Source organism: Lynx canadensis, chromosome A3 (assembly GCF_007474595.2).
Source record: "Lynx canadensis isolate LIC74 chromosome A3, mLynCan4.pri.v2, whole genome shotgun sequence".
Classification (NCBI taxonomy): Eukaryota; Metazoa; Chordata; class Mammalia; order Carnivora; family Felidae; genus Lynx; species Lynx canadensis.
In genome coordinates, this window is record NC_044305.1 from 44,583,457 (window position 1) to 44,611,079 (window position 27,623).

General features: G+C 43.3%; 1 protein-coding gene across 5 annotated transcripts in view; it reads left to right on the forward strand.

Moving 5' to 3' along the window:
* The window catches only part of RIN2 (Ras and Rab interactor 2), a 226,817-nt gene that overhangs the window by 163,352 nt on the left and 35,842 nt on the right, over nt 1-27,623 (forward strand). For 3 of the 5 annotated variants that reach the window (XM_030310181.1, XM_030310182.1, XM_030310183.1), the window contains 3 exons: nt 19,205-19,397; nt 23,392-23,503; nt 27,240-27,312. In XM_030310181.1, coding sequence (XP_030166041.1) covers nt 19,205-19,397; nt 23,392-23,503; nt 27,240-27,312 — 378 coding nt within the window. Of the gene's footprint in view, nt 1-441; nt 540-19,204; nt 19,398-23,391; nt 23,504-27,239; nt 27,313-27,623 lie in introns of those variants that run through there. The other 2 variants (XM_030310184.1, XM_030310185.1) reach the window with 2 other exon arrangements.

Here is a 27,623-nt window from a genome sequence, read left to right on the forward strand (position 1 = left end):
TCCAGGTTGGTGACAGAAAGGCAAAGAAGAGAGGTTGAGGAGCTGACTTGTCCTACATCCAGGAAACGCAGTACTGCAAGATAGTCCCAAACTCTGCAGATGACAGACACCAACGGCAGAAACCAGCCCTCTGTGTGTGTAAGGCACAGGGATGTTAGGTTAGCTAGAAGACATGACAGTATGTCAGGTGCCATCAGAATCTTGATGTCTGACTGCAGTAGGTATCGGGGTGGGAGAGCTGGGCTGCCATTTACTCTTTAACATCTCTATGTTTTTCTTTTCAAGTTTGAGAATGACTGTAAGCATTCCACAAAAGCTATGTTTTACAAATTAATGTCACTTACTCTTGAATGCTGTGTTGGTTAACACTGAATTTGTGAAATTTCAGAGGCATTTTATTATTGGTGCTTTTTTTAGTGAGAAAGAAAAAGGCAAGATTGTCTTTGGTGAACAATGCCTACGGTGTTTACCATGTGCCAGCCACTGTTGTAAGTGCGTCACAGCTGCCGGCTCATTGAATCTCTTAACTACCCTACGAGGTAAAGCTCCAGTATGGCCCTCATTCTACTAACGTGTGACCTGTGTGATCTGGAAAAAAGCCAGACTAATGAGGCTGTGGCTTCTGCGCTGGGGTCTTTCCCAGATCTTGTAGAAGTATGGAGTGGTGACTTTGCTGTTAGTTCCTCTATTTTGCCCGATGATGTTAAGGTGGTCAGATATCAGAGAGGTAGGGCAAAGAGGACCTTACCTCAAGTGAAAACCCTGTAGAGAGAAGAAGCATCACCCCCCACCCCAGGGGCCTTGACTGGGCACATCCTAGTGGCTACACAGATGTACTGAAGTCACCTTCCTCTGTGGCATCCTCGGTGAGTGTGAGCTGTGATAATAGCCTCATCCACCCCGGCCACAATCACCATGAAGTGTCTATGGTCTCTTAGTTTGTTGGATGGCGGGTTAAGTGCCAAGCTGGTGCGCTAGGTAAGGAATGCTGTTCCTCTACTTGTGTTGGCTTTTGGTTGCTTCTTTGTGGTTAATATTGAAGTGAGCTTGAAATCTTTAACTTTTTTGTGTGTCATGGATCCCCTTCTCAGAATCATATTTTAAATGCACAAAATAAAATAAAATATGTAGGATGACATAGGGAAAACAATTCTATCGCAGTAGAATGATCAGAATTCTTAAAATGCATGCTTTCATAGCACAGGTACTTCTTTATTAACACATTAAATAACAAGGTCTATCGGGCACCTGGGTGGCTCAGTCAGTTAAGCATCTGACTTCAGCTCAGATCATGATCTCACGGCTCACGGGTTCGAGCCCCATGTCGACCTCTATGCTGACAGCTCAGAGCCTGGAGCCTGCTTCAGATTCTGTGTCTCCCTCTCTCTCTGCCGCTCCCCTGTTCATGCTCTGTCTCTCTGTCTCTCTGTCTCTCTCTCTCTCTCTCTCTCTCACAAGAATAAACATTAAAAATATTTTTTAAAAAAAGTCACTGTGCCTTGGTGTGCACATCAGTGAAATGAGGATAATAATAGAGATTGACTTCAGGGTGGCTGGAAAGATTTAGTGAGTTAATAGCTGTAAAAGGACTTTGTACCATGTCGGCAGCAGGTGAACACAATATGTTGTTTATTTATTAAAAAGAGATCTCTAGTGTAATTTCATAGTTAATCCCATTCAGTTTTGTAGCTTTGATGCCCTGCATATACTGATGATTCCCAGCCTAGATCCCTAGATTGGTCTTCTTTTAAATCCAGATATTTGCATCCAGCTGTCCATTCAGCCCAACTTCTGGCATCTCAGACTCACAAAGACCAACACTGAGCCCTTGGTTTCCTTTCATAAATCTGCTTCCTCCCTGGTCTCCCCCATCCCAGTGACCATGCCTGCAGGTGCTTGGGCCTCACAGCCATCCCTCATGCCTGTCCGTCTCATCTCTGTGCTCCCATCCGTCTCCAAACCCTGGCAGCCCTACCTGTAAGAATCCCAATCCGACTACTTGTTCTTAGCACCGCTGCAGGACACACCTTCCCGGTGCCCCGGCTTTTACCTGTCCTGCCTTCCCTGGGCTGTTTTCTAAGCAGCATAGAGAAGGATCTGACTTTTGTCAACCTAGATCCAAGTCATGTCACTTCTGTTCAAAGCCCTTCAGTATTTTTCATTTAAAGTTTATTTATTTATTTTTGAAAGAGAAAAAGAGCATGCAGGAGGGGCAGAGAGAGAGGGATGAGAGAGAGAATCCCAAGCAGGCTCTGCTCAGTGCAGAGCCCAATGTGGGACTCGAAGTCACAAACCATGAGATCACGGCCTAAGCCAAAACCAAGAGTCTGATGCTTAACCAACTGAGCCACCCAGGTGCCCCCAGTATTTTTCATTTAAAACCAAAATCATCGCCATGTCTTTTGAGATGCTCCAGGCTCTGACTCCTCACATCCCCTCACCGTCTTCTCTTACGACCTCTGCCCTCTTCATCCCTCTGCTCCAGACCCACCAGCTCCTTGCCTAGAAGGTTCCTACCTCTTGGCCTTTGCACTTACTATTCCCTCTGCCTGGAATGCCCTTCCTCCAGGAAGCATTCACCTTTGGACCCTCATTTCTTCTGTCACCTTAGCTGACTTTATTTTTTTTTCATAGTACTTGTACAGACTTGACATATATGTCCACTTGCTTAAATTGTGCCTCCCAGTATGAGGAGGGAAGCTCATTGAGAGCAGAGGTTTGGTCTGTGTTCATTGTTTTTTTTTGTTTTTTTTTTTTTTTGTTTGTTTGTTTTTTTTTTCCAGTGCCCTAGAATAGTGTCTGGCATGTAGCACACACTCAGTAAACATTTGAATGAATGAATGAAAAATGCCAGGCCTTTGGATATTCTATAGGTATTAAAGTATCAGAAGCCTCTTGCAGAAACAAGACATTACCCTGTAAAGCAGTTAGCGGACCCCAGCTGGTGCATAAAAAAATACGAAGTTGAAAATGTGTGATGAGCCTTAAGCTTGCTCCCTAGCAAAGAAGAGGGACCAGGGCACCTTCCCACGATGTGCCAGCCATGCTTCCTCCATCATATCTGGGTTATGGGCTGTTGTAAATGTCTGCCAGTAGAGGAGCATCTGATTAAATCAACTCTGTGCCCTCTGCTAGCTTTTTACCAAAAAAGAAGCTAGGAAGCCAGGAAAGAGATCAAGGATTTCTTGTTCCTGCACTCTCTAAATGCTATTTCTTATTTCCTCTTTTTCTCCACTTCATTGCCCAGAGACCAGAGTGTGGGGAAATGAAGGCCTTGTACTTTCCTCTCCCTTCCCTATGAGTTCACAGTCCATTTTCAGTTGGGGGCAAGTACATCAGGCCTGATGTAGGCCAGTGCTCCACCCTCATTGCCATCTGGACCCATCACCTCTAGGCTAAGATAAGTCTCTAAAGTTTCCTTTGTCTTCAAGTAGAATAAAGGGATCAAACAAAGCAACTTTATGAGATGAGGCTCAGGCTGGCTTTGCAGGATACTGAGGGTTCTGGCTGGACCAGGTCATTGAAGGCAGTTGTTGCCTTTGTTTTCTCTCTTCCTCTCCTTTCCCTCCCTCACTCCTATTGTCACCTTGCAGGTACACTCCAGACTAAATGGATCACTGGGGATCACTGGGTCTTGAAACTCTACCCCCAACCCCACCCCACCCCTGAACCAAACACACAGAACTCAAAAATTCCTTGGCCAGCTCTGCCCAATATTGTAGTGTAGCAGTTGGTCACCTCCACTGACTTCTTCTGGAAGGGGCTAAGTGCCCCAGGAAGTTCTGAGCTTCCCAGCGCTATGCAGTGGCATTGATACCAAAACCAAAAGAAGTTCAGACTGCCAGTAACTGGTACAACCCTTCACTTTTTCCACTTGACCAATGTTAGAACACGAGGTCAGAAGAGAAGCTCGGTGGCTTACAGGGTGGGGAAGACATGCCCAACGTTTCACTGCATTAACTCCCCTGACAACAGTGACCATAGCTAGCTGCTCTGTGGCCATCCGGAGCAACCCATTTTCGCTCAGTGCTGCTTTATCAAAAAACCTTTCCACTGAAATAAAACATGATTAAGAAAAAGAAATAAGAACACAGCTAGATGAATTTTCAGTGGTAAACATACTACATAGGAGCACCCAGATCAAGAAACAGAACATTCTCAGCACCCCCAAAGTGCTGTGCACCCTGAGGATAACTACTCTCTTGACATCTGTTGCCATAGATTAGCTTTGCCTGTTTTTGAAATTCATATAACTGGAATCATACAGCATATGCTCTTTTAACCCTGACTTCTTTCGTTCGACATTTTGTATAGTATTCCATTGCACGAACCCAACACAATTGGCTTATCAATTCTACTGTTGATGGATATTTGAGTTGTTTCCAGTTTGGGGCTATTTTGAATAATGCTGCTATACATTCTTGTGCATGTTTTTTGGGGACATGCCTCAGTTAGGATTATAGGAGTGAAATTGTTGGGTTGTAGGATGGTTAAATAATTCAAAACCAGTAAGTGGTGCCCCCAAATTTTCCAGTCCTCCTATTCATTCACACTTCCACCAACAGTATATGAGATTTCTGAATTCTCTATTCTCCTGGTCTACACTTGGTATTGAGTGCTTTTTTATTTTAGCCATTTGGATGGGTGTGTGGATTTAGAGCTTCTGGAAACATGATGGATGAAGACAGGTAAGGATACCTGTGTGCTGTGACTCAAGTACTGATGTTAATTCTGTGGGAGTCAGGAATGGGAACTCCTTAGTTTTAGCAGGGCATCATTTTATAATTCTTACAGGTTTAAGCTCAAGGGTAAAGTCATGGGGCATTCTGAGCCCACAGTGAATTCATTGGATGATATCTATGGAAAGGATTATTTGGGGGAAGGAGATAAAAACAGAAGACAATCCAGAAATTATGAGAAAAGTGTAAATATGTACGTACCTTTTATTATTTATATTTTTGCATATAATCTTAGATCATAAACCTGTAGCAGAAAAAACTGCCAATGAATTTCTCCCTGTGTCTTGGATTCTTTTGCTTTATGCTTTACTTTGTTCAGTACCTACATGTAGATATATTCAGCATCTCATGAATTGTTTTGGTCAAGACCATTAGCTGCTGCGTCATAAAACTAAAAATGTATGTGCATAAATCTAATACAGCTATACTATACTTGGAGTTTTAATTCTTACATCTGCATCCAATGCAATTTTCCATTTTTTAAAAAAATGTATGTTCTTTTCTTTTCTTTTTAAATATATGTTTTCAACTACAGTGAATTCAGACATGGAATTTGATATCAGTCCATATTATTCCTTTCCATCTTTTCCTCTTGAAAAGTCACATACAAAGTGATCATTCTTCGTTAATTTATACCCGCTTTCTTCTGAAGATGTCGGAGAGTGTATTCACAAGGTTGTCAGGAAAAAAGGTTAAGTCATCGGATGCAGAAATCAGTTTGTATTTTGTCTTCTCACACAGTGTCTGTGTCATAGGCACTGTTATCCAGCAAAATAAATATTTCCTCCTTTGCCATATTAGAATGCTCCTTGTACCATAGGCCATTAGTTCAGGGTTGGGGGCTCATCTTTAGGTTCCACAGCATCTGAGAACAGGCCACTCTTCTAGAACACATGTGTCACAAAGGTTGGTTTTCCTCCTTTCCCGTGAGCTCCTGTCTGGTTCAGCAGAACATGGGAAGCTCACAATAATCTTTGGCTACAGAATATTGGGTATATCTTACAGTATCTTAGGTACCATGAAAAGAGTGTTTGGTGTTATCAAATTCTTTGGGTTGCCTGGCTGGCTTAGTCTGAAGAACGTGTGAATCTTGATCTTGAGGTCATGAGTTTGAGTCCCATGTTGGGTGTAGAGATTACAAACATACATTCTTACATACATAAATATTTTTTAAAAGTTTATGGTTTCTTCTCACACATTATCTATTTCTAAGGATTGTAAACACACATTTCCAATAACTCTTGGATATTTCAGTGCCTACCTTTCACATTCTTTTCTTTTTTAATGTTTTTTTTTTTTTTGAGAGAGAGAGAGAGAGTATGCATGTACACATGTGCACAAGCCGGGGAGGGTCAAAGAGAGAGGGAGAGAGAATCCCAAGCAGGTTCTGCACTGTCAGTATGGAGCCTGACATGTGTCTCCATCTCATGAACTGACCTGACCAGAAATCAAGCATCAGTCAGATGCTTACCTGACTGATCTACCCAGGTGCCCCTACCTTTCACATTCTTAAAGAATATCTGATGGCAGGGGTGCCTAGGTGGCTTAGTCAGTTGAGCATCTAACTTTGGCTCAGGTCATGATCTCATGGTTTGTGAGTTCAAGCCCTATGTTGGGCTCTGTGTTGACAGCTCAGAGCCTGGAGCCTGCTTCGGATTCGGTGTGTCCCTCTCTCTCTGCCCCTCTCCCACTCACGCTCAGTCTCTCTCTTAAAAATAAATAAGCATTAAGAATATCTGATGGGAGATAGGAAAGAGAAGCTCTTTGACTTGAGTTTAGATTGCATTCTGAAAGTCAAGAATCCTTTCATCTGAAACTCCCAAGTGATACCATAGACATAGCTACTCTTTCCTTCAGTGGAGGCAGGCCAGGTGGAGTGCTTTGGGGTCATGGCTTTGTTCATAGTTAGAGGAGATCACATAGTGATAACAGTTTTTGCAGTAAGACATTTTCCTATCATGCCCATTGAAGACATTCTGCTATGACTAGCTTGATTCATTTCCTCTGCTAATCCCTTAAACTATTTCTTGATTTGAAGCCACTTCCAGGTCTTTGGAATATGGTTTCAAGGAATTCTATGAGGATTGACCAACTCTTTACTTGTACTGTTATCGGTGTAGCAACACTTAAGTCCAACTTCAAGACAATTTCTTGAAATTTATTATTGAAATAATTTATTTATTTGAAATACATGGACAGTAGAGCCTGCAAGGAGCACGAATTATAAACGAGTATCATATAATGGAATGAGAATATAATAGTGGAGTATACTAGATGTTCCAGGACCTGAAGGAGGAAGCAGGTAACTCCAGGTAGGATGTGGTTTTAGGAAAGATGAGCTCCCACATTAACCTTAAAAAATTAGCTAAGCCTCCAGATCAGAAATTCCCCAAACAGCTGTTTAGTCTGTTTACACTGGTGATATCTATTATATTGAGGAAGGTTTTTAAAAAAAAAACATGTAAGAGTTATTTTTTTGATGTACGTTGTGGAAAAAAACACAATGAAAAATATAAAAATATTACCATGAACCCACTCCTAGAGATAGAACTGGTTTTGATTGTTTGTTGACTAGTGTATTTCTTTTCCTTGGTATGTATCCCTCCAATGTTTTTCTGTGCATTTAAATGGCAGATCATGTATGATTTTCACAGACTTACAAGGGGTTTCTGATCATCCTGAAAATGCACAGTGTGTCCTAGATATTGATTCCATTTTTGTTGAGGGACAGTGCCTTCCAATTTAGTGGCTGGCTTCCCAATCCACGGTACCCTTGGGCACATAATTTTATCAACAGCATACTCTAGAGTTAGATATGCTTTACCCTTTACAGACCTTGCCTCACTATTACATTGGTAATAGTTGATTCGACCACAAAATATCTTATTAGTCACAATGCAGTTGTGATTTAGTCCATGAAATAGCACTAGTGTAACCAAAAGCACTTAAACACTAAGAACAGCAAATCCGTGAAATGCTTGCCTTTCTGTGAAGACTCGTGCATGCTACTGCTCAGGGTCAAAGGTCAGTGGGCCAAGACTTAGAGCCCGCCTGGCTCCTTCTCCTGTTTTCAACTCCAAGAGCAGACAGGACAACAGTTTCTTTGTTTCTGTTTCTAAGTTTTACAGGACTCAATAAAGGCCCCTGCCAGTATTGTCTCCATATCTGCCCTTTTCATCTCTAGTTGGAGACTCAATGACAGGAAGTTCGTAGGCCACAGAAGTCACCAGATCTTTCTCCTCTATGAAAATGGCAATCCCTCCTCCTTCCTGGAGGCAGATGTGTGTTTTTGTTCCCGTTTCTGCCTTGTTCATTCTTTCCTCCTAGTCCTCAGTAGATAGAGTGGAAAAATCACCGAAGGCCCTGGAAGTTTTTCACAAAAATCCTCTGTGGATGTGCTTTTAGAAATCCTTTTGAGGAAGCTCAGGCCCCCTCACTCAGAGAGCAGCAGCCCTTCTTCGTGTGAGGGAACAAAACCCAGAACCCAAAATATATTAGCCTTTTTCCTTTTGGAGTTTTAGGGGACAAAAAGAGGACTCGAGGAATTAAAATATCAACTTGTATGCTTAGGGAGATGGCATGATTCAGAGAGCTGGACCCAGTTCTATCAGTTTCTAGTGTTTTCCCTCAAGTGGGGAGCTAAGCTAGACAGTCTCTAATACCCCTTGGACTCAGGTAAACACACAGTGATCCTTACAGGAATATCCCTTCCTCCAGGCCTCCCCCATACTTTTACCATCTTGAATGGTGGGTAAAATTTCCTCAGCTCCCCTGGCAATTTTTCTATCAACTGAGAGGTTAGCCAGGGCCCTGTGTGGAACCAGAATCAATTTGAACCTCCCTTTCTCTCCAGATTTAAATATTACAGAGGAGGGGTTTAATTCAGCTTCACAGACTCTAAAGAAATATTTTAGATTTCAAATGATTGAAAGTAAGATATCATTGGACATCAACTACTAGGTATTTTGGAAATAGATTTTTCTGGGAATTTTTCATTTGCTCTATGTGGGTTGTGTGTGTATATATGTGTGTGTGTATGTGTGTGTATATGTATGTGTGTGTATATATATATGTGTGTGTGTATCTGTGTGTATAACGGAAATTGGTTCCTGTGCCAACAAGTTTTATCAGATGGATCTTTTTAGTACAAGCAATTGTTTTTTCTGTCTCTCCACATAAGAGGCCTCTTCTACTAATATATTTTCAGAAACCATTGATGACAGACTCCTCACTTCTCTTCACCAAAGATTAAGGAAGCCCTTGATTCAGTTCCCACCAAGCTTGGCATGTTGGCCATGGTGTGGCTTTTGGGGTGTATTTGCTTCCCTTTTGATATATACACAAGGATCTAATGCTCCAAGAGAAAGACCATGTAGATGCAGGACTCTGACTTCAGTCTGGTCCTTAACTCTTTTTTTTTTAATGTTTATTTATTTATTTTGAGAGAGAGAGAAAGAGAGAGAGAGAGAGAGAGAGCACAAGCAGGGGGAGGAGCAGAGAGAGAGAGAGGGAGAGAGAGAATCCCAAGCAGGTTCCACACTCAGAGTGTGGGGCTTGATCTCACGAGCATGAAATCATGATCTAAGCCATAACCAAGAGTCAGATGCTCTACCACCTGAGCCACCCAGGTGCCCCCATGGTCCTTGATTCTTCAGATGATTCCTGCATTGGCCTCATGTAGCTAGAAGCCTGAGCCTTTGGGCAGTGCCATGCCCCGGGTTGCACATTTCTTGCCATTGAGGCCCATTGAAGCAACATCATGTTAAGAGGCTTTGTTAAGGCTGAAGTCTTCACATGGGCAGAATGAGGAAGGGAGGACCCTTGAGAGACAGCATACACACGGAAAGGCCAATACAGAAATGTCAAGAGCAGAAGCTTTTCATCCTTTCTTTTTCCTATCTGTAAGTGGAGGATGGCAAGCACCAGAGTCCAGGTTGGGACTAGGCCCTAATGGTCGATGGAGAACATTCCAGCCACGAGGACCTGCCAGGGACCATCTGTTGAGCTGTGCTCAAACAGCTAGTACATGTCAACCTCTTTTGTTGGAATTAAATCTCATTCCCCATGTTGGAATAAGGCTTTCTGTATTTGAGAACCTTGAATGGAGCATGTATCACTAATGCCCTGCATCAGTGGGTGTCAGCTAAAACTCAGTGTTGGCTTTTATATCCAAAGCCCACCCCTTGCCAGCTGGTGGGAGGTTGGAGGGGCTGTCCAATGAAGGAAATTCATGAGCAGTGAGGAAGGAGCTGCTAACACTTTGGATTTGTTGTTCTGGAAGAATTTGGGCTGCTTCCTTTTCTTACCCAGGCCTTAAGATGGCCAAAGGCCAGAGGGATCTTGGTAGCTGTGGTGATTTTTGCCACCCATTTCCTGATAAACACAGAGACAAGAACCTTTTGTCTCCTAAACTGGAGCTAAGCAGCCAGATTCTATTGTTGGGCCTGGCTGAGGAAAGGCCTGGATCAGAGGTTACACATGGAGGACCCAGAAAGAAGCTAATGGAGAGACCCCAGTGTCTATGATGTTTCTTGTTGCCCACTGAGCTTTTCCTCTTCCTCACTCACAAGGATTAGACATGTTGTTTGCAGATGACCTCCTACCCAATCCCCCATCATGCGTACAGCAGGCATGAGGTCAATGCCTGCCTGGGGTAGAGCTAGGCTAGTAAGAGAAATAAGTATAATGCAGAGTCAAATGGGCTAAGTGCCCCAGAGATGCATACACAGTGGGCTAAGGAATTGAGTGTGCTGAAAGATTACTTGCAGCTGCAGGATGTAGGGGAAGGGACAGGATGTGACCTTGGTTTTGACATGGGGGTTGGAGCCAGTGTCCAATGGGCACTCCAGAGTAGCTTGATCCCAGGCAAGGAGAGAGCTGAGTAATGGCAAATAGATGCTTTTTTGGGGATCATATTTTCCCTTGAGTCCAAGAGCAAGGTGTATAAACATTAATATGGGGGAAATATCCTTATGTTTTAGTCCATATTGTCTCAGCCCAAATCCCACCTGCTGCGGCCACATTTTTTTTTCTCTTATTCTTGCACCATCTTGCCTATTCTTGATTTACCTAACACTTTTTCTTTAAATTTACTGATCTTTTACATATATTTTAAAAAGTAAACTTAGTAAGCCAGTCATGAAAAGACAAATAGTGTATGATTCCACTTACGTAAGGTACTTAGAGGAGCCAAAATCATAGAGACAGAAAGTAGAATGGTGGTTTCCCAGGGTCAGGGGAGTTACTTTATACTAGGGATAGATTTCAGTTTTGCAAGAGGAAAAGAGTTCTGGAGATGGATGGTAGTGATGGTTGTACAATATGGATTTACATAACACCATTGAACTGTACATTTAAAAATGGTTAAGATGGTGAATTTTATGCTGTGTATATTTTACCACAATAAGAAGAATTGGGGGGAAAAAAGTAAACTTAATATCTCTGCCATAATTGGGAACTACACTAAATAGATGTAGCTATTTTTTTTTTCAACGTTTATTTATTTTTGGGACAGAGAGAGACAGAGCATGAACGGGGGAGGGGCAGAGAGAGAGGGAGACACAGAATCGGAAACAGGCTCCAGGCTCTGAGCCATCAGCCCAGAGCCTGACGCGGGGCTCGAACTCACGGACCGCGAGATCGTGACCTGGCTGAAGTCGGACGCCTAACTGACTGCGCCACCCAGGCGCCCCTAGATGTAGCTATTAAAATAAGAACCGGGCATTCAAAATTATGCCTCCATGGACTGCCTTGGTATACCCAACATTCTTTGGGAAATGTTGTCAATTTTAATAAGCCATAGAGAATTTATAAAGTATCAGAATTAATCTACACTATCCCATCAAGTATGGTTTTGTTTTGTTTTTGAGTTCTTTGCTTTGTAGCAGGACTACAGCTCTTTGTTAGGGAAACAGGCAGTATGACTCTTAAGCCATAATTAAGTCCTGGACAAAAGCATCTTTGGAAGCCAAGGCTCTGCTTTTGCTGTTTATTTTCATTTTCTTGTGTTTTATTGATGGGATCAGCATCCTGTTATTATAATTAAGTCCATCGACTTGTCATGATTCATTCTATGACTGTTTATTAGACATCATGTAAACAAGGAAAAACTATTAGTTTTCTTAAAAGCTGGGAATGTCCACCAAAGCTCAGGCTTCAGAAAGAGCATTGAGTCTTCCTAAAGTTTGAGTTATCAGGGAGCACTTTGCTGGAAATCCAGGTAAGACCTGGATGGAGCCTGCCACTCACCACTTCAGATCCAAACCTGAGGTGGCCCTTGTGGGTTACTTAGCTCTAAGTGCATGACCAGGATTGGCATGGAAGCAAGCAGTGAGTCCCCTGCCAAGAGAGAATCACCTTCCATACCTTTGTAAAGCCTGATATAGGAGACCAGGGGTGGAATCTGGGTCCAGGAATTGGGGAGTAGAGAAGAAGCAGGCAAAAGCCAAAGGCCAAGCTGTATTTTAGAAGGTCCTGATAGTCCTTCCTTCAACCTCTCCTGCTGACTTGGTCATCTAATGCCTCCAGATGTCCCAGTTTACAGGGCCCATTAATTCTGTAAGTGGAAGCAAAACAGAGTACCTAGACAAAATATAAGAGTGGCTTTTCCACGCAGGTAGATCTCACCCGTACCAAATTCCATGGCAGACGGGACAGTGTTTGTGCAGAGGCATACATTCTCACACATGCAAAAATGCGGAAGGGAGCCAGAGAGAACCATAAGAAGTGGTGTATGAGAGCCTTGCTCGATTAGAGTCACTGCCTGCTTTACTTAATTCTAGAGGACTTGCCATTGATTCTATGAGATGTTTTTAGAAGTTGTTAATTCACTAAAGCCATCCCCTTTTTAGTTGAATTATGATCTACCGGTCTGCTTTAGAAAGAAAAATTCATAGCACATTTTTAAGTATTTAATTGTAACAGCTTTTGTCTTTAAAAAATAATCAAGGATAGCTTACAACAGATGTTGATGTAAATTGTCCATTTCAAAAATATAATTGTTTAGCTTAATGAAGGTGTGTTTTCAACGCACACAGAGGGGGTTTGGCTTTTCTTTTTTTTTTTACATTTTTATTTATCTTTGAGAGACAGAGCACAAGTTGGGGACGGGCAGAGAGAGAATGAGACACAGAATCCGAAGCAGGCTCCAGGCTCTGAGCTGTCAGCACAGAGCCTGATGCGGGGCTCGAACTCACAAACTGTAAGATCATGACCTGAGCTGAAGTCGGATGCTTAAACAACTGAGCCACCCAGGCACCCCAGCTTTTTGGTTTTTGTGTATACTTGTTTTGTCCCCATATCCTGAGGACAGAGCCATCCAGGAGGACACTGCACCTGTGCTGAGACCCTCTAGTCAAATGGAATGTACCACCTTGTTGATAGTAATAACTTGACATTATGCCTCGTACCTAGTCCCTTTAGGCTTCATTTTTGCTATTCAACAGCTGAATTAGGATTCTTATGTATAGAAAGTTGTTGACTATATTTACTGCACCAGTATTTTTTTCCACAGAGACAACCTACATCAAAATCTTATGTACTTTATATATTGCTTTGTTCTCTATGTCATTTACTTGAAAAGAGACTGGACTGTAAAGTCAAAGTAAACACACCTCCTATGTGATGGTTGGGAGCCTGGTCATTAGAAGCTGCATTGATAGGTTATGCCACCCTCTGGAGTTCTGGATTGAGACAGGAAAGGACATCATTTGGAAATTCTGCTGCAAATTATTGGTTTCCCTTAGGTGAATCTGAGATCTGTGCAACTTAATAAAACTACACGTAGTGTCTTTCTGCCTGTCCTACATTAGAATGTGCTTTCTGGAGTCATTTATTCTTGCTCCTGTCTAGGTTACTAACACTTGGCCCTGGGAATGAAGGGAATACAGCCAAGTAGAAAGGCACTCTCATCCCACACTCAGAAGAGCTTTAAATTGGGTGTGACCACAATGTAGCTAGTGCTGGAGAGTCCTGTCTCCCAAGTGGGTGTAATATCCACTGGGCTGCTTCAGAACCATGAGGTCCCAGTCAGTTGGATTGAGGGCAGATATAGTATAGGAGTTTCCCAGAGTTTGTTCTCTGCTCTCAGAGGCACCTTACGTTTGTGGGGCATTCTGGGGTTTGCCCAGTATTTTCACACGTGGCTGTGGGTCTCACTGAATCCATACCTGAGATCTCTCTCCCCGTGAAAGCAAGCCTAGATGCTTGGAAATAGTAGTAACAGTTGAATACATGAATTTTATACTCAAAATCCCAGGGAGATGGTAGATATTTTCCCTAATCTATTATTTTGAGAAATTTCAAACATTATAGGCAAGAATAGTATTGTTCACCTGAATGCACCAATTATTGAAATTTTGCCACAATTTCCTTATTTCTATATCCCCCCCTTTTTTGGAGGGGAATGGGGTGCTGACCATTTGACACTTACTTTCCAAAATTTTCATGCTTTGACCCTAAATTCTGCAGTTTGCATCTCTTAAGAGCAAGACCATTTTCCTACATAAATAAAATTACCACAGTCAGGAAATTAGACATTAATACAATATTATCTGTTATATACCCTTATTCAAATATCTCCAGTTGTTCTTTATAGCTGTTTTTTATTGATGCCATATGTGATCAATTCTGTGTACTCAATAGTTATCATGTCCCTTTATCCTCCTTTTATTTATAATAATCCCACAGTCTTTAAAAAGATTTTTTTGTGACATTGATATTTTGAGGAGTTTAGGCCAGTGGTTTTGAAGAAAGTCCCTGACTTTGGATTTGTCTGATAGTTTTCTCTTGTGTAGATTCTGAACACATTTGGGGGCAGGGAGATGACCCAGGGGGTACTGTACCTTCTCAGAGTATCACATCTGAGGCACATGATGTCAGGTGTCTCATTGTTGGAGGTGTTCATGCTGATCACTTGATTAAGGTGGTGTCTCCCAGGGGTGCCTGGGTGACTCAGTCGGTTAAGCGTCCAACTTCGGCTCAGGTCATGATCTTGTGGTCCGTGAATTTGAGCCCCACATCAGGCTCTGTGCTAACAACTCAGAGCCTGGAGCCTGCATCAGATTCTGTGACTCCCTCTCTCTCTGCCCCTCCCCAGCTCATGCTCTGTCTCTCTGTGTGTCTCAAAAAATAAATAAAAGTTAAAAAAAAATTTTTTTTAAAGATAGTGTCTCCCAGATTTCTCTATTGTCAGAGTACCTTTCCTCTTCATGATAAGTAATCTGTGGGGTGATATTTTAGGACTGTGAATGTTCTGTCCCCTAATAATCTTTCACTTACTGATGTTAGCATCAGTTTTATACCTATACTGTGATGGAGAGGTTATTTACCACTTGCAGATTAGAAAGACAAAGCTCAAAAGAGGAGATGGGTCTTGTTTGCTGGCCATCCCACCGTGACCATGCCATATGAGAATCTCCTGGATTATATCATACTGGTTTATCTTTTATAAACCGCTCATTCTTTGCCACCTCCCCACCCACCCCTTACCCCTACCCCCACCCCTGATACATGCAGGCAGACATCTGTTTTAGGAATCAGTAGTTTCTATTCATATCTTCAGTTTCTGTTTCAGACTGAATTCCCTAAAAGCAGAGCCTGAGATGCAGATTCTTGTGTTGTGATTTATTGAGACAGGGTTTCAGGAGCAGCCTGTGAAGGAGTGAGGGGTGCAGTCTGGGACGAGCAGGAAACCAGGCAAAGATATGGGGGTAGCTGGAGTCTAGCCTCAGCCTGATCCCACAGGGAGTTCTGCAACATGAATAGCAACCCCAGAGTTGTCCCGCCTACAGGCAAGAAGGCCATTCCTCTATGACCTGCATCAGCATGTCATTAGCAGAGCGTCTCTCCCTGAGGAGGAAGTGACTTTCTGGGTATGCCCAGAAGAAGGGAGAAAGCTGTGAGCTTTCAGCAGCCAGTGCTCATGGCAGCAGGGACATGGGTACCTGGTCTTGTAAAGGGGGACTGGGCAGGACACCAACAGCGTGCAGTGCAGATTCAACATTTCCCACATTAGTTCTTCCCTAAATGTTGTCTCTGATAAAAGCTAATGTCTTTTTTTCTTTCTTTCTTTTAATCTCTCTTATTTTTTTAAGTTTACTTATTTTTATTTTGAGAGAGAAAGAGAGCAGGGGAGGGACAAAGAGAACATTCCAAGCAGGCTCTGTGCTGTCAATGTAGAACCCAACGTGGGGCTTGAACCCATGAACCGTAAGATGAAATCAGGGGTTGGACACTTAACCAACTGAGCCACCCAGGCGCCCCTCTTTCAACCTGTTTTATAATAATATACTATAAATCTCAAAAGGCTGTTAAAGAAAAGTGTTAGCTTAGTCATAGGCAAAGACAAGATCTAATTAATGGTTGCTCCTTTATGAAGCCCCATGAATCTTATTCACTGTCTTCCTGACTGGGCCCTAGATTTTTAGGCTGAGGTTGGTTGTCAAAACAAAGACTCTAGCTTCTTGAACAGCTGAGGTATCACAGGATGTGCTCTTCTAAGGAAGATAGAAGCACCAACATATTTACTCACAGCACATGTGAGCGTTAGGATTGCCGTGCTAGAGACTGTAGAAATTTGCTCTTGGTAAAATATTGCCAACCCGAGATGGCAGGGATGTAGGGTTTATTTGGGATTGGAGAATTCTTTCAGTGGCATGTTACCACCCTCCTCCAAACCCCAGTCCCCCCTCCCCCAAAAACCCACCCCACCTAATTGGATCTGGGTTCAAGTGCACATTTTGCTCTTAGGTCTCAAGCAAGTGTTCCTCAGACTGCAGCATCAGTGTCTCCTGGAACTTGTTAGAAATGCAGAGCTCCAGCCCCCAAGCTACAGAATCAGACCCTCTGGGGCTGGAACCAGGAATCTGTAGCTTTACAAACCCTAGGAGATTTCTCTCTTAGGCTCCAGTGCCAATCCAATGCCGTGGTTGTAAACTTGCCTGCAAGTTGGGTTTGCCTGAGGAATTTTTTTAAATTGTGATTCCTGGGTTCTACCCCAAAAGGTCTGATTTATTTGATCTGGGGTGCAGTCTGGCCATCAAAACATGTTGAAGCTCCCCAGGCGATTTTAATATTCAGCCAGCGTTGAGAATCTCTGCTCTAAAGTGGCCTCATTTACCTCATGTGAAAGGAATTTTAACACCAGCTTCATTTTGAAGAGGGTGTTCTTATAGCTGCAAAGATTCACTTCAAAATACCTGGAGGCCCTGAAATGGCATTTGCAGAATGGGAAATTGCTCTTTTTTGGCCCATACTCTCCCATCTGGAAAGTTGTAGCAAAGGTATAGGAAAACTTTCTGGGGAAACAAAATGTAAATCTTGAATGGAAGTATGATATTCTTTAGATCTGTACAAAGTCAAGAATGTGCAGAGAAGACATTAAGATGGCAGTCTCTGGCCAGCCCACATGCTGTCCTTGTGGGTATGTTACTGAGCCTGCTCACCCCAAAATGACTGCCTTAGGTTGGCTTCTTCTATATTCAATCCTGCCTCTTAGGAGTGGTATGCCCAAAAAAGCACATTTTTTCACTCTTGCCTACAATGTGGCTTTATCTCCATCATTCGCAATGTTGAAGACTTCATTCAGGCCACACATTTAGGTTTCTTGGGGTTTAGATGTTTGAAGACCATTTGAACCCCAACCTGAATTTGGCCCTTAAAATGTGAGTGATCAGCTCTGATATTTTCCACTGGCCACTCCTAGACTGGTGTTGATGACCAGCTCATTGAGAGGCAGGGCGTGATAGAGGGAAAGAGAGCCCAGAGCCAAGCACCCTTGGATTGGAATTTCTACCTTCTCACTCTCAGAGGCATATCCTTGCCTTGTACAAGTTACTCAAGCTGTCTGGGCTTCCCTGTCCCCTTTATTTAAAAACACTGGATTCCTGGTACCTGCCTTTTGGGGCTGTTTTACAGGAAATGAGAGAATTTTTGTAAAGGGATGGCAGACAGTAGAAACCACATAGATAAAGCTCTCCTGTGTTCATGATCTTACTTGTTACCTGCAAAGTTGGAGGAACACCAGACCTCTTGAATTTCTGGCTCTGCCATTTCATGGCAGTTTATAACTCTGGACAGCCCAATACTTTCTTGGATGGGCCTCTGTTTTCTCATTCATAACATGGGGATTAAACACTCAGTCACAGGATTAGTGTTGGGGCTCAAGGCAACTATGGAAATCAATATGACATCTTTTTATTGAGATTTCATTCACATATCATACTTTAAAGTGTATAATTTGGTGGTTTTCAGCATATTCACAAAGTTGTACAGTCATCCATACATCTTGGTCCAGACCATTTTCTTTACTTCAAAAAGAAACTCCATACCTATTAGCAATCACTACCCATCCCATCCCTGCCCCCAATCCCAGGCAACACTAATCTTTCCGTTTCTCTATTTTTGTCTAGTCTAGATATTTTGTATAAATGGAATCGTACCGTATTTGTGTCTAGCTTCTTTCACTTAGCATGAAGTCTTCACAGTTCATTCCATTTTGGAGCGCGGATCAGTACTCCATTCATAAAAAAGAATGAATATTATGGCTGAATAAAGTTCCATTGTATGGATATACCACATTTTATTTCTCCATTCATTAGTTGATGGAAATTTGGTCCATTTCCACTTTATGGCAATTATGAATAATGTTAGTATGAATAATTTTATGAATAGCACAGCATTCGTCAACTGTGAAGTTTTATTACAAATAATATTAGTAATAAAAATGCCTAGATGTGTGAAAAGAAATGAAATCCAATTCATTCGGGTGGAAAATGAGAGTGCATGAGTGAGTGTGAATGTTTTATCTTTGCTTTTAAATTTTTTTAATGTTTATTTATTTTTGAGAGAGAGAAAGGGAGAGAGAGAGAGAGCGCACAAACAGGGGAGGGGCAGAGAGAGAGGGAGACACAGAATTCAAAGCAGGCTCCAGGCTCCAAGGTGTCAGCACAGAGCCCAATGAGGGACTCAAACTCACAAACCATGAGATCATGATCTGAACCAAAGTTGGATGCTTAATCAACTGAGCTGCCCAGGCACCCCATTTTTGTCTGTGCTTTTAGAGCATGTCATGCTTGTGCTTATGATAAATCTTTTGGGGCTTTAGGACCTCATGCTACCATATGAAATTTAGCATTGAGGGTTCTGTGCTCAAATTGTGAAATGGTTTATGCCAGAAGACAGACCCAACAGCATTCAGGATGTTTAGAAGCTTTTGAAAACTGTGTTAGAAATAGAAGGTCTGTTGGATCTGTTGAGTATTCTGTTTAATACTGTAGATACGGAGTGAAAGCTAATATGGCATCTGCCCTCAGAAAGCTTTCAGGCTGGAAGGAAGACACGTGAGGTGGAGATGAAAAGATGGGGTATGTGCTGCGACAGGCATAGCCTAGAGACTGCACAATGGTCTCCTTGGCAGAGAAACAGGGCAGCAGCCATTTGACACCTGCCAATTCTCTTTCTCCTAGCATGGTAAGACACAAGGACGATGGCTATTCTGAAGAAAAGGATGTGAAGACTTGTCCCTGGGACTCTGGCTATGACAGCCTCTCCAACAGACTCAGCATTTTGGACCGGCTTCTCCACACCCACCCAATATGGCTGCAGCTGAGTCTGAGTGAGGAGGGGGCAGCCGAAGTCCTTCGGTCCCAACCTCCAGGGGTAAGACTCAGAATCTCAAGGAAACAGTTTGAGACAAGGAGGGCTGCTGCTTTCTTAAAGAGAAAGACTTGGAGTTCCAGAAAGTTCTTTCCCAGGCTTTATGGAGCATGGTGTCTGGTGCATACCTGGGTTGCAATGCAAGGAGATTGTGGAAAGTATGGAGGCAGCTCCAAGGAAAAGAGCCTCTTCATGGTTTGTCTTTCTGTCTTCATCAGCTCAGTTACCCAGGGAGGTCTAGGACTCAGCAGGATAACAGGGCATCTGGGCTGACTTCTTGGGCCTCAACACTGAGAATGAGCCTGGTTATAGGGTCTTCAGTTGCCCCTGCTGTTTTCATTCTGAGCCTGGGAACCCTGCCAGGACCTAGCCATCCAACTTGGGACCCAAAGTTCAAAAGTTCTGTGTCCGTAGACTTGCCTACTCTGGCTGCTGATGTGTAATTCTCTTTCTCTTTGGGCTTCCTCAGTGGCTTCTCATGGGGCTCACTGTCCAGTTATGTTTCTTCTGCTACTTCCTACCCAATACCAATCTCTTAATCAAGACCACTCCATGACTCTATAGTGGTTCCCCCCAAAATGTCACTTGGTGATTGGTGTATCTGGTGCTGTTCAATGTGGTTGCCACTTGCCCTGTGTGGCTGTTTAACTTTACATTAATAAAATTAAATTAAATTTAAAAACTCAGTTGCTCAGTTGCACTAGCCACATTTTAAGTGCTCACTAGCCACAGATGGCTGGAAGCTACCATATAGGATGGTGCAGAATATAGGATGTTTCCACCATCACAGAGATTATATTGGAGGTCACCTGTGTACAATGTCTACTTCCCAAAAAAGGGTAAATACAATAAGTCACAGATAAAGTAAGACTTGGAACAACTCATGACAAGAGATAGAAACTAAGAAATATATGGAGAAGCAAGAAAAAGAAACTCCATGGTAGCTGGTTGACAATATTGTAGCAATTGAGCACAAAAACAAACTTTTGAGTTTCCTGTCAGCAAGAGCCTGTCTGTTACCATTTTTTGACCTCTAAGTGAGTCTTTGTTTCAACAGACAGAAACAGACGGGACTGTTGGAACATGCTCAGGGTGACTAGGCGCAATAGTTGATCATCTTTGTGGAAAATTCCTTGGCCAGCACACCAGGTTGTTGCCTGTAATCTGGGTCTGTATGATCAGACCTACGTCTGTGGGGCCCCCTCTTTTGGAGGTTGAGTTGTCTGCTCCTGCATTTCTGCACAGAAATTCTGGAGAGGGAGGTTGCCCTGTTGTTAGGCAACAATTCTCTACTCTGCCCAGCTTCCCTCCCAGTGTTGGGCACGTCCATTCCTGCTGAGACTTTGTGGGGAACAAGTCAGGCAGGATGTTCTATCTGTCCACCTACTTGATCCCTGGACAGGACCTGCCTGATGAGATGGGGCAGGCTGATGACAGGCTGAGGACAGGAGAAACACAGATTAGGAGAGGCCACAGTGCACCAGGAGCAAGAATGCTGAAGAGAAGGAAAAGCAGGTGTGAGAGGAAAGGACATTTGAAAGTCTGTCCATGGAGGCATGGGTCCTTAGGGTGCTGCCACCCTTATTCCTATGATAGAAATTAGCAAAGTTTCTGTAAAGGGCCAGAGTATAAATATTTTTGGCTTTGTGGGCCATACTGTCTGTCACAACCTCTCACAATCTCTCGCAACCCCTGCCTTGTAGTGCAGACACACCCATCGACAGCATATAAATGAATGACTGGGATTTTGTTTCAATAAAACTTTATCTACAAAAACAGGTGGCAGGATAGATTGGGTCTACAGCCAACTTTACCAACCCCTGCTCTAAAGCTGCAGATATTCAGGAAATAAGGTTGTACTCTCCCTGAACCCCAAGGCTCAAGGAGATTCCCAGCTGCACAAGAGAATAATACTTCGATTCCACCAATGATCAGCGCCCTCCCAGCCATGCTTTGGGCTTTTTTTAATCCCCCTAATGTTTAGGAAATATCTGTTTCAGTTTTAGGGTGTCCCAGAAACATTGACTCCCAGAAGTGACTATTACATGTATTCTATTCTATGACTGCCTCCCCATGGGTGCTGGGGGACCAGAGAGAACTCAAAGGTCTTCCCAACTCCCTCCTTAAAAGACACCCAATCCCCATAGCCACCCTCTCAACCCCCACCCCCCACCCCCCACCCAGATAAAGTTTCTTAGGAGCTATTGACTAGATATACAGAAGGAAGCGAAGATAAGGTTAAATAATAATAATAATAATAATAATAATAATAATAATAATAATAGTAGTCAGGGAGCAGAGACCATGGTGTCCAAATGCAGAGGAAGAAGTGGCTAAAGAAATAAGACAGGATAGAATCCTTGGAGAAGGACCGTGTACTACAGAAGGGAACCAGAACTCAGCCGGCTGCCCCACTGCATGCTCCAGGGAGCACTATTTGATTTGTAGCCTAGGTAATCAGTGCCCCCTGGAGTTGTGCAGTGCATAGAAGTACATGGCGTACTTGCCTCTGCAGTGTTGGAAGCCAAGATGGTGGCCCGAGATCAGCACTGGGATTTGGGCTGGTTTAAAGCACGCATCTGAAACTGTTGGTGGGAATGCTAACGGGTGCAGCCACTCTGGAAAACAGTGTGGAGGTGCTTCAAAAAATTAAAAATAGATCTACCCTATGACCCAGCAATAGCACTGCTAGGAATTTACGCAAGGGATAGAGCAGTGCTGATGTACAGGGGCACTTGTACCCCAATGTTTATAGCAGTAGTTTCAACAATGGCCAAATTATGGAAAGAGCCTAAATGTCCATCAACTGATGAATGGATAAAGAAGATGTGGTTTATATACACAATAGAATACTACTTGGCAATCAGAAAGAACGAAATCATGCCATTTGCAGCAACGTGGATGGAACTGGCGGGTATTATGCTAAGTGAAATAAGTCAGAGAAAGACAGATATCATGTTTTCACTCATATGTGGAACTTGAGAAACTTAACAGAAAACCATGGGGGGGAGGAAAGGGGAAAAAATAGTTACAGAGAGGGAGGGAGGCAAACCATAAAAGACTCTTGAATACAGAGAACAAACTGAGGGTTGATGGGGGGGGGTGGAAATGGATGATGGGCATTGAGGAGGACACTTGTTGGGATGAGCACTGGGTGTTGTATGTAAGTGATGAATCACGGGAATCTACCACCAAAACCAAGAGCACACTGTACACATTGTATGTTAGCCAATTTGACAATAAATTATATTAAAATAAATAAATAAAATAAAGCATGCATCCGAAGGCAGTATTAGAACCAGGAGCGAGACGGTCACAAAATGGGGTGAGTCAGGAGTAAACAGGCCTGCAGCTCCAGTGTTGGCTGTAGTGACGCTCGAGCACACCTTCCTGCTCCCTAATGGGGCAGCCGTTTTAATCTCCAGCAATTGTCACCATACCTGGCCTTGCCATATCATCCTGTTTTCCAAGAGAAGCTAGAAATTCTGGTCTTAATGTGAAAAACAACCAAAACTGCTTTTTCACTCTTAGAAACAAATTTAATTTTCTATCACGAACACACCCACAAGCCAAATTAGTCAGTGAACTCCCAGTTCACCACCTGTGGTTTAGTCATGTTACCTGTGTTTAGAATCTGGGTGTCATCAACCATGATGCCCAAATAAGACACGGGCTAGAGAACACTTAACATGCGCTATAAAACAATCACCAAACTGAAAATGCTTCTGTAGACCAAGGGGGCTCATAGCCTCATGGAGAAGTTTCTGTCAAAGGGAAAGTAGGATTCTTTTGAAGCCAGTTATCAAAGGAAGTCATCTAGGGCATGCTCTTTGATAGTCCCTTTTGCTGTCAGTAGAGCGTTCTGGGTTGAATCTTGCAGGACATGTTCGTTATGAAGGTCATTCTAGTCATGGACATTAGGTGTGCAGGAAATCATATGTCCAGGTTCTGACCTTCCAGATATTTCCTAAGCTTGAATTTCTTTTCCCTCTGCTAGATCTTCCTGGTTCGTAAATCTACCAAAATGCAGAAGAAAGTCCTCTCACTTCGCCTGCCCTGTGAATTTGGAGCCCCACTCAAGGAATTTTCCATAAAGGAAAGCACATACAGTGAGTAGTCACCTGATGGCTAAGTCCTGCTTGATGGGAGGTCCTCAGGTCTCCCCAACAAGTGGAAGTGGAAGGAGATTACCCTTTGAGACAGACAGACATGAGTCTGCATCCTGGTGCTGTTACTTACTCACTCGATGACTGGGCAGGTAGCCTACCTTAGGAGCCTTGGTTTTCTTATCAGTATATTGGGGTGATCATAACATCAGAGAGCTATTAACAGTTTAATTAAACAACCTATGTACAAATTATGCAGCCTACTGGTTGGCATATGGCAGGTTGTCTTTCTTGCCCCCCTTCCAGTTAAGTAGAGCATGGATTTGATTCCTAGGTTTGCTGATGATTAACCTGTAGGACAGGCTGCAGCGATTCGGCCTTTTTATGGGTTCTCATGCTACAGCACGTGTCTGCACATCTTGTGAATAATCCTTGAGTGGATGTGTTCCCTCCAGACGATCACTGTTCAGTCGTCTATGAAATGCAGCTAATCAGAGGCAGAATCCAGCCCTCCGAAAAAATCAACTGGCAGAAGTTTTGAAGGGAGAGTGGTGTTCAGTAGAATTGGTTTTCTTTTTGCTATTCTGCAATCATTGAAAATGTGAAGTCTTGGGAAGACACGTTTCACTTTATTTATTTATTTATTTATTTAATCCTGAGAAAGAGAGAAAGCACAAGTCGGGAGGGGGTGGGTAGTGGCAGAGAGACAGAGGGAGAAAGAGAGAATTCCAAGCAGGCTTCACACTGTCGGCACAGAGCCTGACACAGGGCTTGAACCCATAAACTGTGAGATCATGACCTGAGCTGAAGTCAGACACTTAACCAACTGAGCCACCCAGGTGCCCCTGGACACATGTTAAATATAAAAGGGAACACACAATGCTGATGTATTGCCAACTTCCAAGGAAGGATCCATAGTGAATCTGTGCTCCAAAGGGGAAGGTTTCATTGAAATCACAGGTTAGCAAGTTGAGGAGTGAAGGCCAGGAGAAATAAGTTTGGAAGCCTGTTGACTCTCTCAATAGTTAGACTCAAACTGGTTTGGGGGTGACGGGGTGGTGGTGCCTGGGTGGCTCAGTTGGTTAAGTCTCCTGACTTTGGCTCAGGTCATGATCTCACGGCTCATGGGTTCAAGCCCTGCTTCGGGCTCTGTGCTGTCAGCTCAGGCTCTGAAGCCTGCATCAGATTCTGTGTGTGTGTGTCTCTCTCTGTCCCTCTCCCACTCATTTTCTGTCTCTCTCTCAAAAATAAATAAACGTTAAGACTGAGACTAGGATTTTTGCTTGCTTCTTGATTTACACCTAAGCAAGCCTCAGTCTCTGCATTTGAAAAACCAAAGGTACTGAGGTCATTTTAAGGGCAAATAAGGGATTATACTCAACCTGGAGTTCATAGTCTCACTGAGCCAAATGGCCTTAATGGAAGTCTAGAGGACACATTTCTAGCAGAAGTGAAACCTGTCAGCCTCTTTGTGGTCAACCTCAGGTTCTTCTGTAAACCTGAGCCTGGTAATGTCTTTCCTCCAGGCTTCACAAGGGCACTGATGCCACGAAAGACTTCCACAGTCAGTGACCTGTGCATAGTTCATACCAGTTTATTTGCATTAGGAGGTAATCACAAGATAGATTTCAAGCCCTCCATTTTAAAGACGATTAAATATTAAGTAAAGAAATGCCATGCTGAGGTGGCTTTTGCAAGTCAGCTTGCCAACAAGTGATAGATCTGTTTTTTTTTAATTAAAAAAATCTTTTTTAATGTTTATTAATTTTTTTTTGAGAGAGAGACAAAGCGTGAGCAGGGGAGGGGCAGAAAGAGAGGGAGACACAGAATCTGAAGCAGGCTCCAGGCTCTAAACTGTCAGCACAGAGCCTGACGCGGGGCTCAAACCCACAAACCGGGAGATCATGACCTGAGCCAAAGTCGGACACTTAACCAACTGAGCCACCCAGGGGCCCTTTAATTTTTTTTTAAGTTTATTTATTTTGAGAGAGAGAGAGAGTGTGTGTGTGCAAGCGAGATAGGGGCAGAGAGAGAGAGAATTCCAAGTAGGCTCTGCACTGTCAGCACACATCCCAATGTAGGGCTCAAACTCATGAACCGTGAAATCATGACCTGAGCAGAAACCAAGGGTCAAATGCTTAACCAACTGAGCCACTCAGGCGTCCCAGATCTAACTGGTTTTTAAATCCCTTCTAATATCCAAAGTGAAGCATGATAAGTTAGCCTGGAAGCCCCTTCTTTGTTCCCCTACAGTAAGTACAGTTAATGTTTATACTTTCCCGCTTTCTGGGTGTTCATCTTAGATTCCTCCTGGCTGAAGATTTTTCTTCTCTATTGTGTCAAGACGGATCAATTCCCTACTCCTATCTGGGGGACATAAAGTGGTTGAAAGAGCTGGTCTGAACAAAGCATTAACCTGACTATAACTAATTACCACAGGTCTTGGTCTCACCATGATGGCCCCTTCCTGGCCAGGGCCTTGCTTCTCTATGAACGGAGGTAGATTGAGAAAGGAAGGACTTGCTCTGAAAACATAGATATTTTGTCATAACGTCTGGACAATATGGTTTAATAATAAATACCAGCTCATATTTGTATAGACTGCTTTCACATGAATTACTCCATTTTTTAAATTTCCCTTTCCACTCCTACTCTTTGGGGAGACAGGGAAAGTACTATTATTGTCCACTGTACAGAGGAGAAAACCAAGGCTCAGAGAAGTTAACCCACCCCAAATCGGTTTCTTCCTACTTAACTTGCTAAATTGTGGTGCACATGTGTGTATTTTTTTGTTTCTGTCTATGTCATGGTATGTGTGTAGAGGCATAGGTATATTTTGGGGGTGCTGTAGAAATACTAAACAATCAAAATAATACAACATAAGCAAATAGCAAGCAACATAAATGAGGACATGAAGTGTGGCAATTGGGAGAAAAACTCATCTGATTGAGGAAATGAGGAAATCTTCACAAAGCTGAGGATGTTTGGAATATTTCTGAAAGACTGTCTGAATGGCATTTCAGCCAGCCTGGCATGAGGAGTGGTTGGCAAATACACAAGTATTTGAAGTTATCCACTCACTTCCCTGCCATTTGGAAGATGTGCAATATGGTACACCATCTTGCCAGAACATCTTCCCTAGGAGGCTTGTGCCCTTGGTGGTGACAGTGGTAGTGGGTGGGGGCATTCTAAGTAAGTGAGTTTTTGAAACTTTCACATTGAATTTAAAAACTAATTTGCTGGAACCTTCTGTTTTCCTCCAGGCTGCCTTGTGTCTTAACCAGAGGTGGCCTGTTTTGGCAAAGAGGAGTGTGTCCCAGGAGGGCCAACCTAGGAAGGTCAAGGGTGGTGGGGGCTTGGGTGTTTACCAAGCTCTGTTGTGTGCCAATGGCCTCTCCCTCCAGCCTCCCTGGCCCCTGCCCGCTGACCAACTTTGTGTTTGAATTTAAAAAAGAAAAAAGATAGTTGTACACTTTGAGCCTGCGCCGGTCTGTTTACCAAGCACTGGAGCACGTGCTCCCAGTGAGTCAGGGGCTGAACTTCTAGGCCGTGGACTCTACTGGCCTGTTTCTGGCTGACACACATCCTCCTCACAGCTGGATCTGATAAGCCACACGGTAGTTGGTTTGAGAGCTCAGAGATGGTCCTATGCACGCAGCAGATAACACCAGAGGGCCTTTCCTTTCCCAGAACAGTGCTCCAGGACACTCAGCTGGTTTCCAAACTCTCTCTTTTCCAGCCTTTTCCCTGGAAGGCTCAGGAATCAGTTTTGCAGATTTATTCCGGCTCATTGCTTTCTACTGCATCAGCAGGTAAGGCCTCCTTTCCTCTTAGGAGTTCAAGTGCCTGCTTGGTGTGTGCAATATAAACAGCCCTGGGGTTTCTATTTTTTTTTTAATTTTTTTTTCAACGTTTTTATTTATTTTTGGGACAGAGAGAGACAGAGCATGAACAGGGGAGGGGCAGAGAGAGAGGGAGACACAGAATCAGAAACAGGCTCCAGGCTCCGAGCCATCAGCCCAGAGCCTGACGCGGGGCTCGAACTCACGGACTGCGAGATCGTGACCTGGCTGAAGTCGGACGCTTAACCGACTGCGCCACCCAGGCGCCCCTGGGGTTTCTA